The sequence below is a fragment of the Chrysochloris asiatica genome, unplaced genomic scaffold, assembly GCF_000296735.1.
Source record: "Chrysochloris asiatica unplaced genomic scaffold, ChrAsi1.0 scaffold00010, whole genome shotgun sequence".
NCBI classification, from domain to species: domain Eukaryota; kingdom Metazoa; phylum Chordata; class Mammalia; order Afrosoricida; family Chrysochloridae; genus Chrysochloris; species Chrysochloris asiatica.
In genome coordinates, this window is record NW_006408528.1 from 12185142 (window position 1) to 12200314 (window position 15173).

The 15173-nt window shown below is 37.5% G+C and overlaps 1 protein-coding gene across 2 annotated transcripts in view; it reads left to right on the forward strand.

Annotated features, from left to right (window-relative positions):
- The window catches only part of PON3 (paraoxonase 3), a 114967-nt gene that overhangs the window by 88275 nt on the left and 11519 nt on the right, over positions 1-15173 (forward strand). For both annotated transcript variants that reach the window (XM_006834274.1, XM_006834273.1), the window contains exons 5-7: positions 6601-6727; positions 11656-11856; positions 14278-14359. In XM_006834274.1, coding sequence (XP_006834337.1) covers positions 6601-6727; positions 11656-11856; positions 14278-14359 — 410 coding nt within the window. The remainder of the gene's footprint in view (positions 1-6600; positions 6728-11655; positions 11857-14277; positions 14360-15173) is intronic.

Here is a 15173-nt window from a genome sequence, read left to right on the forward strand (position 1 = left end):
AAAAAACAAAAAGTCATTGAGAAGACAAGAAAGAAGGAAAAGATCAAAATGGATGTCGGAAGAGACACTGAAACTTGCTCTCCAGTGTAGAGATGCTACAGCAAATGGAAGAAATGAGGAGGTACAAGAGCTGAACAGAAAATTTCAAAGGTAAGCTTAAGATGACAAAGTCAAATATTACAACAAAATGTGCAAAGATCTGGAGTCAGAAAACCAAAAAAGACCACTCAGTATTTATCAAGCTGGGTGAACTGAAGAAAAAATTCAAGCCTTGACTTTCGTTATTGAAGGATTCTCTGAGAAATTTTTTGAATAGTGCAAAAAGCATCAAAAGAAAAGTAAATTAGGAATCTCACACCATATACAAAACAAACTCAACGTAGATTAAATATCTAAATGTAAATCCTAGAACTACAAAAATAATCAATGTTCACGATCATTAGCCATTGCTGTTGTTAAGTGCCATCTAGTCGATTCCGACTCATAGCAACCCTGTATAAGATTTCCAAGGAGTGGCTGATGAGTTTGAACTGCTGACCTTGCATTTCAAACTGACCTTGCATTTGAGTGCTTATCCTACAGCACCATACCAGGAAAAATGCAAATCAAAACAACAAGGAGATAACAGCTCACACCAGCATTAACAATGAAGTTCAAAAGAATAGAACACAACAAATGCTGGCAGGGGTTTGGACAGGCTGGGATTCTCTTACATTGCTGGTGGGACTGTAAAAAGTTGTAACTACTCTGTAGAATGATGTGGTGCTTCCTCAGGAAGTTGGAAATAGAAATACCTTATGACCCAGCAAGCCCTCCACTTGGTATATATCCCCAAGAAATATGAGCCAGAACATGAGTATATATATATATATATATACACACCGATATGATATTCATCACAGCACTATTCACAATAGCAAAAACATGGAGAGACACTAAGTGCCTAACAAAGGATGAATGGATAAACAAACTTTGGTGCATATACCAAATGAGATAATATACAATGTTAAAGAATAAAGATGAATTTGTTAAATACCTCATAACATGGATGAACCTGGAGGATATTACGCTGTGTGAAATTAGTAAATCACAAAAGGATAAATATTGTGTTAGATATTATAGTAAAATCGCAAGAAAAGGTTTATAGACTAAAAGGAATATTCTTTAATGGTTACCAGGAGTGGGAGGGAGGGGAGAGTAATTCACTGGCTAGAGGGTAGACAGAGGTTAGGTTGGGTGACCAGGAGGGGTATATATAAGAAAGAGGATGGCAATATACAAGAAGAGTGGGGGTGGGAGAACAGCAATGAAGACAGGTGAAGACACTGGGAGGTATACATGGGCTAACGGGGATAAAAGTAAATAGTGATATATACACAGCCTTGGAAGAATAGTGGTTTTTGCATAAATACGTGAATTGAGGCTGAATGGGTAAGGGAGGAAGAGTAGGCTATTTATGTATCCCACAAATATATAAGAGTTTGAAAGAGGATATTTTTACATGCATATTTACTTTTCCTGAAAACACAACTATGAATGTGGTGGAACATACAGTGGGCAAAATAATGAAAACTTTCTAGATATTGTCAAACATCCTAAGACAATGACTTTATGGGTCTGGGGACTCAGGACGCTAGTCTCAGGGGACACCATTATCAATTTGCATAATGTCCACGAAGACAATGTTCTACATCCTGCTTGGGCGAGTAACAGCTGAGATCTTGAAAGCTCATGAACAGTCATTTAAGGCGCAGATATTGGTCTCTCCACGTGCCAAAGAAAGAGTGATAAGAATTGAAGAGGATTGGAATCAGTTAGTCCAATAGACTAATGGAAAATGTGAACTCCAGCCTCCATGAATATGAGACCAGAAGAGTTAGGTGGTATCCACTTACCACTACCAACTACCTGGATAGTGATCTCATTAGAGGGTCCCAGATAGAAAGGGAGAAAATGTGGAACAAAACTCAAAATTATTTAATAAAAAAAAGAGGCCAGGTTTACCAATCAGAAAAAAAAACTGGAGTAACTAACTGGAGACTATAGTCCTCAACTACCCTTCAGATCTGGAAAGGAACTCACCCTTGTGACCCAATTTTCAGCCAAGGAGTGGATAGGTTTATAGGCAGAACAACAACACTAATAAGCTATACTCACCATGGGCTGGTCAGTCATTCAAAATCAAAAGGGCAACATTTTCCTAAGGACAAAATTGAAAAGGGATAGAAAAGTGGGTGAAATGCAAAAAAGTGGGCAAAATGCAAAGAGGAAGTGGGATAACTGTTGTTGCATGGAGGGGAATGTCATCATTAAGATGAAACAAAATACAGGATTTTTGGAATGGAAAAATGATCTTATCTGTAATTCACAATAAAAATTATTTTAAAAAGAAGTGTATAGATTTTGATGGGGGATATGTTGAGAAACAGTAACACACAGTTTGATGGTTTTGTTTAATAAAAGTTTCTGTTAGTTTGTAGCAATGCTTTTTAGCTTATGCTCATATGTGTGTGTGTATTCTCTTTCAGTGCCAGATTTTATTTTTTTTAATTTAACTTTTAAGTGTATATGCTTTCTTAAATAAAAAAGAAGTACCATTACACAAGTCCGTTTATAAATTGCTTTTGCATTGAACACTCCATCATGGATTTCCTCTAGGACAGAGCACTCACTGAGAGTTACTTTGCAGTGACTGTGCAGGGCTCAGTTGTGTGGGAGAACCATCATACAGTTTATTTGAAGATGGATATGTAGGTTGTCCCAACTTCATGCTTACAGTAAGCAATGTCAAAATAAATACGTATGTGCCTAGAACTTCATCAGTATTTCCTTAGGGTCAATTCCTAGAAGTAGAATCTACTAGACAAAATATTCATTGACATTTTAATCTCACTTATGTTTGATTTTAAGTGAACATCTTGGCTTCAGCAAACTTTCAGCTCAGTGGGCTCTTATTCCTCAGCCATCACCAGGGTGTTTTGATTCTTATTTAAGATGCCTGTCTTTGTCTTTTCTGTCTTTTCTTCATACAGTCCTCCAGGTCTTGTTCCTTACTTCCACACATCCAACTATGTGGTGCTTTAGAATAGGTTAAAAAAAAAAAAAGCGGCACCTGCTGCTCCTCAGAAACCATAAACAGGATCACTGACTCAGAATTTACTTGATAGTACTTATCAACAACAATAATTATTGCTGTAATTATCAGGTCAAATTGCCCCTTAACTCAAAACCCTCAAAAGTGAACTGGATTCTTACCCTGAACACTAAAGCTGACTTCTATGCCTTCATCCCTCCCATTTAAAAAAACAAACAAACATATTCCACTCTAATCAATCTAGCTTCCTCACTATGAAATCAATGTAGTAAGGAAACTCTTGCATCAGGGCTTTTGTACACTCTCTTCTTTCAGGTATCCATATGGTTTGCTCCCTTACTTCATTCTGGATTCTGTTTTAATGTCACATTATCAGTGAGAATGTTTCTCACGACCCAGAAGAAAAGCAACTCATTACTTTGATAAAGGTTGCCCTGTTTTATTTTTAATTTGTATCACTTAACACCAACTGCAATATAGAAATTACTTGTTTAATAAATGCGTTGTTGAAGACCTTTCTTTCCGGCTTCTCTGACTCCCATGTCTCTTCAATTCAACCTGCTAAATGGTGTATTGTTCTCCTTGAAACATTAATGCAATCATGACAAAGGCTTCCAAAGACTTACTGCTTCTAAAATCAAAGACCATAATCAAACTTCACTTACCAAATCCAGTCACATGTTCTTCATCATTTACATTGGTCTTTTTCATATCTCAAACTTACATTCATTCATGGAAGCTGCTTTCCTTTGCTACTGTGTCTCAGGTGTTCTCTGTAAATGTCATTTTGTTTTTGTTTTTATCAGATTCTTCCATGCAGCCCACCAGAACCAAAATATGACTGTGAATATGCAGGTGTTATTAAGTGCCATTGAGTTGATTCCGTGACCCTGTATAAGTTTCTGAGGAGCTGCTGGTGAGTTTGAACCATTAACCTTGTGGTTCAAACTGACCTTGCATTATCCTGCAGCACCACACTAAGACTCTACGTGTGAATATATTCCACCTGAATTTAGAGACCATTTCAAGAAAAAAAAAAATTGATGCATTGGACACTAATTACTAAAAACCAGAAGAGTTGTAGGATGATAAATACATCATACGTGAAGAAAGCAAAAGATCATTAAAAAGACAGGAAAGAAAGAAAGATCAAAATGTATGTCAGAAGACACTCTGAAACGTGTTCCTGAAAGTAGAGACGCTAAACAGCCTGAAAGAAATGAGGAAGTAAAAGAAATGAAAAGAAAATTTCAAAGGGCAGCTAGAGAAGGCAAAGTAAGATATTATAATGAAATATGCAAAGCTGTAGAACTAGAAAAAAATCAAAATGGAAGAACACACAATCAGCATTTCTAAGATTAAAGAGCTGAAAAATTCAAGCCTAAGGTTACAATATTGAAATATTGCATGGACGAAATATTTAAATGCAAGAAACATCAAAAGAAGATGGAAGAAAAACACTGTGTCACTGAACCAAAAGGAATAGATCAATCCTTAGCCATTTCAAGAGGTAGCATATGATCAAGAAGGGATAGTTTTGAAGGAAGAAGTACAAGCTGCACTGCAGCCACTGGTGAAAAACAAGGCCTCAGGAATTGATGAAATAATTTATATTTATGAAATGCTTCAACAAACCATGCAGCATTGGAAACACTCACTTGTCTATAACAAGAAATTTGGAAGACAGTTTCCTTGCCAACCAATTGGAAGAGATCCATATTTGTGCCCATTCCAGAGAATGTGGAAATCATCGAACAATATCATTAATATCACATGCAAGCAAAATTTGCCAAAAATAATTCAAGAGAGATTGCAGCAGTAAATTGAAAGGAGCTGCCAGAAATTCAAGCCAGATTTAGAAGACGTGGAAACAAGGATTTCATGGTTGACGTCAGATGAAACTTAGCTAAAAACAGAGAATTCCAAAAAGGTTGTTGTTGTGTGTTTCTGTGTCTTGTTAAGAGCCATTGAATCGGTTCTGACTCATAGTAACCCTGTATAGTTTCCAAGGAGTGGCTTGTGAGCTTGAACAGCTGACCTTGCAGTTCAAACCAACCTTACAATCCAGTGCATTAACCCACAGTGCCATACCAGGACTCCAAAAAGAAGGTTACTAATGCTTTATTGACTAAGCAAAGGCATTTGACTTTATGCATCATAACAAACTCTGAGTAACATTGCAAAGAATGGATATACCAGAGCACTTAACTGTGAGCATAAGGAATTTGTACATAGATCAAGAGGCAGTTGTTCAAATCGAACTAGGGAATATTGGATGGTTTAAAATCAAGAAAGGTGTGTGTCAGTTGTATTGTTTCACCGTATTTCTTTAATCTGCATGCTGAGCAAGTAATATGAGAAACTGGTTTATATGAAGAAAAATGTGGCATAAGAATTAGATGAAGACTCATTAACAACCTGTGATATGCATATGGCACAACTTTGTTTGCTTACAACAAAGAGAACTTGAAATACTTACTATTGAAGATCAAAGACTAGTCATTCAGTATGGATTGTGCCTCAATGTAAAGAAAGCAAAAATCCTCATAACTGGATCAATAAATAACATCATGATAAATGGAGAAAATATTAAGTTGTCAAAGACTTCATTTTGGTTGGATCTACAATCAACAGTCATGGGAGCAGAAGTCAAGAAATCAAAAGATGTATTACACTAGGTAAATCTGCTGCAAAATCTCTCTATAAAATGTTAAAGACCAATGATGTCACTTTGAAGACTAAGGTGCGCCTGACCCAAGTCATGGTATTTTCAATCACCTCATATGCATGTGAAAGTTGGGAATAAGGAAGGCCATAGAAGGATCAATGTATTCAAATTGTATTGGAAAAGAATATTGAAAGCACCATGGACTGCCAAAAGAACCAACAAATCTGTGTTGGAAGAATTATAACCAGAATGCCTCTTAAAAGTAAGGATGATGAGACTTTGTCTCTCGTTCTTTGGACACATTGAAAGAAGAGATCAGTCCCTGGACTATATATATAATACTTGGAAAAGTAAATGGTCACAAAGAGAGAAAGACACCTCAAGGAGATGGGTTGACACACTGACAACAATGGGCTCAACCATAATAATTGGGAGGATGTCACATGACAACAACACTGTGGAAGTGTACACTGCCTGAGCTTGCCTTCTCATATTGATTTTCCCCTTTTATTTCAACTCTGTATCTCATTGAGAACAGGCTGAAGTACAAAAAGCTTAACAAGCTTCTTGGAGTTTTAGTGTCAGCGCTGATCATTTTTAAGTTGAAGATTCATTCCCTGTGGTGCTTTGGGTTTTCAGAGACTGTCACTGGTTCTTCCTTAAGCCACTTTTCTTTGGAGCAATCACAAATGCTTCGCTCTACAAAGAGATGAATATATTCCATTTGCCTGACATCTTAAGTACTAGTTGGAGGTGGGTTGAAATTGCTTTTTGGAGACAGGGCTGACAGCTGAGAACTCAGTTAATGCTTCAATTTTTGTTTTTAATCTCTTCTCAGATAATACTGTGTACCTGCTGGTGGTGAGCCATCCAGATTCTAAGTCCACTGTGGAATTGTTTAAATTTCAAGAAGAAGACAAATCACTTTTGCATCTGAAAACCATCAGACATGAACTTCTGCCTAAGTACTGTCCTGAGATGTATCATATTTCGATTTTTCTTCAACTTCTGTGGATGACTAATCCATGTTTCGTTTTTCCTTTTGGTCATGGTGGCTATGGCGGTTCAGCTCTGCTTTCTAATGATCAGAAACCCCTCCAAAAGTTCTTCTGCAGAACTTTTTCAGGGTTCCTGCCCTCTCAGAGACCTTTCCTCATTTTAGGGTCTTCATTTGACTTTTTACCAAGAACATGTTCTACGCTTCTCACAAACCAGATTTAATAATCCCAATCCAAATTCCACAGATTGAGTTTTATTTATTATTTTTATTTTTAAATATAGTCTTATATATTTCTGTGACTCAGGTACACATACCTAAAAGAAAACCTGGTACATCTTAGATCTCACTGTATGGATTCTGCTCCTGTTCAGTTGTACACAGTCTGTGGAACTGTGGTAATGTTCAGCTTGTTCCTAAACTCTTTGACAATATAGTACAAAGTTAACTGAAAATACTGCTATAAAATTATAGAAACCTTTATTAAACAAATATATCAAAATATGAAGCTATTGCTTCTCGACATAGCCCCCATTAATGTTTATATGCTTCTGAATCTCTCTAACCCTTCCTCATAGAATTCTGTGCTCTTTGATTTATATCAAAGCAGTTTTGGGGCATCCTCAAAGGACTGAAATCATGTTCCTTTTAAATATTCTTTGAGTTTTAGAAACAAAAGGAAGTCTGAAGGGTCAAGAGCAGAGCTATAGGATGAATGGGGTAAAGTGGTTACATTTTTTAGTGAAATTCTCTTAGAACAGGCCTTCTATCATGATAGAAAAAAAAATTCCTTGGTACAGTTTTTCTGGCCTTTTTCTTACTGACGCAGTTTTCAATTTTCTGAAAACGTTTTCATAATAAGGACCCGTAATCATCCTGGGTCCTTTGTAATCCCATAATGCAGTTGTCATGAATTTAACTGGCCCGACAGATTTTCTCAGAAGCCATTGTTTTGATAGGACCCTTTTTTTATTTTAAAGTTTTTATTGTAGATTGAGTGAAAGTTTACAGGGTAGATCATCAGTTTTACATTTAACAAATCATATACCTTGTTTCATTACAATGATTATAATCCCCTCCATGTACCATCAGTTAACAGTATTTCTCTCTATTCAGTTTAGTTCTTCTTCTTGTTTTTTTTAAGCACTCAGGCATATATAATAAAGTACACCACCAAAAGGCACGTTCTGCAAGTCTGCCTCCTGGCCACCGGCTCTTAGTCCCTCTCTTCCCATGAATCTAAAGTCCTCAGCTGCTCCCTCTCTCCATGTCCCCATCTCTGCCTCCATCTCTGATATCACTGCTTCTCAGAATAAGGTTTCGCATTCTGCTTGTGCTCTTCTCCCTTGATGGTCCTAGGGTCCTTCAGGACTGTAAGAAGGACCTTTTTTAAGGCACCCTATATAGGGTCACTATGAGTCGGAATTGATTCAAATGTGTTACCGAGTGAATGTATCTGCAACCATTCACTGATAACAAAGACATGATTTGTTTGGAATAAACCCTTACATGTATGAACTGGAACCCTAGTAGCAAGACTTTTTGACTTGCTCTATATGTGGAGGGAAAAAACACACATAGACCTTGATCCTGGTCAATACACAGAAACTCAATTTTTGTGTTCTTTTGCCTATAGGAATTTGTTCTGTGCAGTTAGTGATAAATTTAGGATAACAATCTTACATTGTTTCAAGATATATTTTATACCTAAACATGATATTGCCTAGAATCTCAAACTCCATGTGTATAATTTATGCAGACTTTAAACAAACTCAGTAAATTGAGCTTTCTGTTAGGCAGTTGGTTATTGACAGAGCTGCTAGAACATAGCGTGTGTTCACATTTACCAGTGATATTTCCTTTCCCTATCTGGTGGCTTTGAAGATGTAGGAACTGAGACTGAGAGAGAAAGAGTTACTGGATGAAGGTCAATCAACTAATTAGTGGTTGAATAAGAAACAACAGCCCAGATCTTAGTCTCAAAAAAACTCAAATTCGTTGCCATCGAATCGATTCCAACTCATAGTGACCTTGCATAGGGTTTCCAAGGCTGTCCGACTCGATGGCACTTAACAACAACAACAACAAGTTTTTATGGAAACCAAAATCTTCATCTTGTTCCCTCAGAACCGCTTGTTGGTTTGAACTGCCGACCTTTCAGTTAGCAGTCCAGTGCTTATTCTACAGCACCACCAAGTCTTAGTCTAGGATGAGTGGACTTCCTAGAAGCAGCTTTTGGTGGGAAAGTTTATTCATGCTCATTCAACAAATATATTTTGAAGAGAGATTGATGTCACTAGGTGTCTGGTGAATGTGATAACATTAAGCTCTAAATCAAGGCAAACCTTGTAAAACTGAGAACCTGGTATAGTAGTAAGAATAACAATAGCAACGTAGTGAGCTTTAAGCCAGATGCTACTCTAACCAACTTAAAAAGATAATCTTACTGACTTTTTACAGGTGCTCTATCAGGCACTGGACTGCAAGGTCGGTTTGAACCACAAGGTCAACGGTTTTCTCGGAAACCCCAAGCTGCTCCTCAGAAACCCTGCACAGGGTCGCTATGAATTGGAACCGACTCAATGGCACTTAACAACAATTATTATACCCATTTAATTTTTTTTTTTTTAAATGAAGAGTTGGAATGTATATTAATTGGACCCATCTGACCCAACCAGCAAATGGTAAAAATGGATTTTAATCCTTGTAGCCTAGAGTCGGTGGAGTCCTGCTGTAGTGCTGTAGGATATATACTGGACTGCTAACTACAAGGTCAGTAGTTCAAACCCACCAGCCACTCCTCAGAAACCCTATACATGGTTCCTATGAGTCAGAATTGACTCAATGGCACACAGTAAAATGTCTAGAGCCAGTGATGTAATCTAGTATGATATAATGAAAACCCGTTTTTATTTGTTTCACTATTTAATCCTGTAAATATTGTTGTACAACTTTTAGAGGCTAATGTAATTTTTCTGAACCAGTTGCAAAAATGAAAGTTTTGGGCGGCATAGAACAAGACTGAAAATAACCACAGTAGTTCAAAATTCCACTCTCTCAACCTCAGGGTTGTTGTTAACTACTGTCAAGTCAGTTCCAACTCATAGTGACCCTCATAACATTAATATTAGTATTAGTAAATCTATTATAATTTAAGAATGTTTGTTATTAATAATAAAGCAGTGGCCATTGCTGGTCATTTTCTATAGGCCAGAGATGGTTTCAAGACATTTACATTCTTTATTTCATTTAATTCCTTCTATCCTTTACAAGATGTGGAGTCCTGGTGTGGTGCTGCGTGTTAATGTGCTTGACTACAAAGTTGTTTTGGACCTCAAAGGCAGTGGTCCAGCCACTTCTTGGAAACCTTATACAGAATCGCTGTGAGTCAAAAAATGACACTATGGCACTTAATAATAACAACAACAACAACAATCCTTACAAAGTAGACAGAAGAAACAGGTTAGAGAAGTGGTTCAGAGTTTAGTATGTGTTAGGGCCCTAACAAAGATCAAATAGTGCCAGGATTCAAATGGTTGGCCTTAAAAATTTCAAAGCTGGAACCCTTAATCATTTCACAGTCCTCCTTTCCTAATGAACAAACAAACAGGCAAATGTTTTCAGAAATTTAGAAATTAGTATGCTTTTTTAGAGAGAGGAAGTCTAGCTTGCTGGTTTCTTATTGCATCTGTGCAGATTAATCCTAATTCCCTAGATCTTTTTTTCATGTAGTAATAATGGCCTCTATTCACAGAGGATTGAGTGGGTGTCAGGCTCCTAGCAAAACACACAACAGGCATTGTCTCATCGCCATCCCCACTGCAACTCCACAAATTAAGATTCTGACCCTTCCTCTTCTATTAATGAGCCGTATAACCTTGGGAAAAGCATTTAACCTCCCTTTCCAAGAGAGAAAACTGAGGCTCCGTCAGGTTCTATAACTCACCCTGGAGCCCAGAGCTGCATCAGAGCTGCTGTTTAGACCATTACGCTCTCCACAATAGAGCAAAGATAATTCTCTTCCAGATAATGGCCCCGGGAACTTCCATCACCTCAATCAGCAAGGAATGACTCACTTATGTGTTCAGTATTGTATCTATTAAAGCAGAAGAATAGACTCATATATCTTGCATCCTCAGTAGCAGAGAGAATCAAAATCAGAAAATAAGCTGGAGCCTCCGATTTCTGAGCATAAGTTTTCATGGACACTTTCCTCAGGTTTAGAATCATGAAACATTCCAACTAGCAATGATCTTTTAAGGCCAAAAGATAGACTTTATAGAAAAGGAAACTGAGGCACAGACACATGAAACAATTTTTTATAGGTCACACAACTAACAGTATGGAGCTTTAACTGAAATGCAAGTCTTCAGACTATTAGCTTGTGAGTTTCTTTATGAGCACGGATAAAGTTTGCCCTGATAATGATTCCTGGACTAATTTAATGTCTACTAATTTGGCATATCTAAATACACACACACACACACACACACACACTCACTATAAACAGTACTTTTAAGATACAACGAATAGAATTTTTATGTCACATTTCTATAACAACCTTTGTTGTTGTTAAGTGCCGTCAAGTAGATTCCAACCCATAGAGACCCTGTATAGGGTTTCCAAGGAGTAGCTGGTAAGCTTGAACTGCTGATCTTACAGTTCAAACGGCTTTGCAGTCTGGCGCATTAACCCACAGCGCCACACCAGGACTCCTTAACAACCTCTTAATCATTGTCTTTGTAGAATTTTCTTAGGTGAAACTGTGCTCGTACTAATTCTGTGCCACATGAGTTAGTGTGAGGGCTCTTCCATATCTTGTTCTTCAGACACTGATCAATGTCACTTCACACAATGCCTTCACCTGTTTGTCATGTGTATGTATTTGAATTGCAGTTTGAATGATCTTGTTGCTGTGGGACCAGAGCAATTTTATGCCACGAATGATCACTATTTCGTTGATCCCTACTTACGATCCTGGGAAATGTATTTGGGCTTAGCATGGTCAAATGTGGTTTACTACAGTCCAAATGATGTTCGTGTTGTGGCAGACAAGTTTGATTTTGCTAATGGAATCAACATTTCACCTGATGGCAAGTATGTGAATTCTTTAAATCATAACCATTTCTGCACATCCTCATTAAATATATTTAATGAGAGTTAAATATATATTCCTTTGCTAATTAATGTGTTGGATATTAACATGCTATTTTATTAATATGAATTAGGCAAACTAAAGTATCTTATTAATATGTTCTCAGGGGGTAAAATTTATCAAGTCGTAATTTTACATTTCAGAAGTTCATACCATCTTTATTTTCTTATCGGACAAATTGATACATTTCAAGATGGGAAACAGTGCAAGACATTTAATATTATATGTAGCCCTGCTTGCTGTGACACTGTAGGATAAGCACTTGACAACTAACCCAAGTTTAGCAATTAAAACCTATTTGCTGCTCCTTGGAAACCCTATGCAGGGACGCTACAAGTCAGAACTGACTTGATGCCACCTAACAACAGCAACAACATTATTAAATAACTTTGCTTTAAGGAAAGAGTTCTGAATGTAAAATGTAATTAATAAAATGCAGAAATATATTAATTATGCTAGTTTGTGACAAGAAAACTTGCACCAAAATGTAAATCAAGCAACTGTTTCCTTCATCAAAAACATCTGAACATGAGAAAAAGAGTTAGCTTAGCTAGGTCATGTGATTAGTGATCTAGCTGATTTACATTGTTGTCTCCTGGTAGTCCTGCAACAAACAATTCACAGATGGGCATCGGTCTGTGGATCTTATTTTAGATAGCCCCGATACATACATGCAGAGTTGTTGTTAAGTGCCATCAGTTAGTTCTGCCTCTTAGCGACCTGTATAGGGTTTCCAAAGAAGGGCTGGTGGGTTTGAACTGCTGATCTTGTGGTTAGCAGTCTAGTCCATATTCTACATCACCACACTAACATACATATATTATAATACATAAAATCTTTATATATAGCCATCTATACCTTCCTTACATTGTATTATTGATGATTTTAGAGGATTTAAAAACAAAACAAAACAAAAACCAGTCGATTTTGATTCATAGCCACCCTATCTGTTGTTGTTGGTAAGTGTCATTGAATCAGTTCTGACTCAGTGATCCTGCATAGTGTTTCCGAGGAACAAGTAGTGGGTTTGAACCACCAACTTTGCAGTTAGCAGTCCAGTACTTATCCTATACCACCACACCAGGACTTAAACTACCCTATTGTTGTTGTTGTTGCATCCCTTGTATGACTGCCTCTTGGTCATGATGTATTATTTCTATTTTTTATGTTATTGAATTCTATTGGCAAGGATTTTGTTAAGAATTTTGCATCTATGTTCGTGAGGATTGTCGTTAAGTGCCGTCAAGTCAATTCCCACCCATAGTGACCCTGTATAAGGTTTCCAAGGAGCAGATGGTGAGCTTGAACAGCCGACCTTGCAGTTCAAATGGCTTTGCAGTCGGCACATTAGCCCACAGCGCTATACCAGGACTCAGCTACCCTATAGGTCAAAGTACATCTGTTTCTTAGGATTCCTGAGAGTGTACCTCTTTATGGGAGAGATTAGCCTCATCTTTTTCCTGCAAAGAGACTGGTGGGTTTGAACCACTGATGTTGAAGTTAGCAGCCCAATACATAATCCACTGCAGCACTGAGACTCCTTTTCAGAGGCTTGGTGGTGGTGGTGATGGTGTGCCATCGAGTAGGTTCCAACTCATAGCAAATCTGTATATGGTCTCTGGAGAGCGGTTGGTGGATTTAGCAATCTAGTGCTTATCCTACATTACCACATCAGGGCTTTTTCAGAGGGTTAGTCATGCATATTTAGTATAAACAACATGAAAATCTTCCAATTATCATCTCTTCTTTATAAGATTCATATCATCTCTTCTTCAAAAATAGCAGGTAACCAAACACTCATTTATCTTTTATTTGGGGGATTTCATAATGTGCTTGAACTAAATACATACGAGAGGTGTGTGAAATCGTAAATCCACAGGGTCAGGAAAGACTAAGGGTAGGGAGACTTCACGCAGATCCAGGACAAGCCTCTTGTCATCTCTCACAACGTCTCCACCTAAAACCTAGTGTTTGTCAGAGAGCTTTCCTGCAGCTTGTCTTGTGAGAACCCCATAGGCTCTGCAATGAGAAGTCTGGGGCTTGTCACCATATTGATAAATATAGTCAGTCAATGAATTGCACTGTGTTCTCAGACACAAGTGGAGAGCAGTTGTTATAGATAATTTTTTCCCTTCTGATCAGGGACAACTAGAGTCCCATTTTTAGAAATAATGTTTCAGAGATTAAGCATCTTTGTGCACTGTGAACTCATCGAATTCTTTTAGAATTTGGTGCTTTTTGAGATAAATTCCATTTCTCAGTCCCTAAGCAAAGTTCTTCTCAGGAAGAGATATTACAACTCCACCTTCTCGTTTGAATTGCATTATTTCAAGTGCTTTGATATAGTGCTTTCTTCTTTGAAGGTATGTCTATATATCTGAATTGCTGGCTCATAAGATTCATGTGTATGAAAAGCATGCTAATTGGACTTTAACTCCATTGAAGGTAAGATATATTAACACTATAAGTTTGCAGAGCGATAATTAGATTCTAATTGATTTTACGAAATTAAAAGTGAGGGGAAAAAAGGATTGTCTAATTGGAATGGGTGAGAACCAATTTTTCACTCCTTTATTAAGAGTCATCAGCATCGTTATGGGTTTGTTGTTCACTTTTACTGAGCTGCACACTACACATCTCATCTGTGAAACTTTTATTCTTTTTTTCTCTATGCCATTTTAAGCTTGGCATTGAGTTCACAGGCATTTCCTCCCTCCTTTCTTCTTCCCTCACCTTCTTCTTTAATTTCTTCCTCCCTTCTGCTTCCTTCTTTTTTTCCCTCCTTCCCTACCACCCTTTTTGCATCCTCTAACACCCTAGAAACAGCTCAAATTGTATTGAATACCAGACTGCTTGCCACAATATTTATACAGGCCAAGTGCTCACAATGACTGCTCCTCACTCACCTCTCTGCTTTATCCATAGCCAGCCATTCTCCCTCGATTCCTTCCTCCCCATGTGCCTCTCTTGCTCTGGCTGTTCCTGGGACAGATCATTTGTGATTCTGCTTCTGGACCATGCCTATGGCACTTCTTTCCTTGGTTCAGAGGGTCTTCCTCCAGATTTCTACTTTTTTTCTCCATCTCCTTCTGGTTTTCAGCAACATGTCACCTTAACAAGACCTTCACTGGCTACCTTATCGGAACTTGCAGATTCTCCCACCACCACCACTGCACAGAATCCAATCTGTTTTACTGCTTTATTTTTCTTTTTAACATTTGTTACTAACACACTATATATATATATTTATACATATATT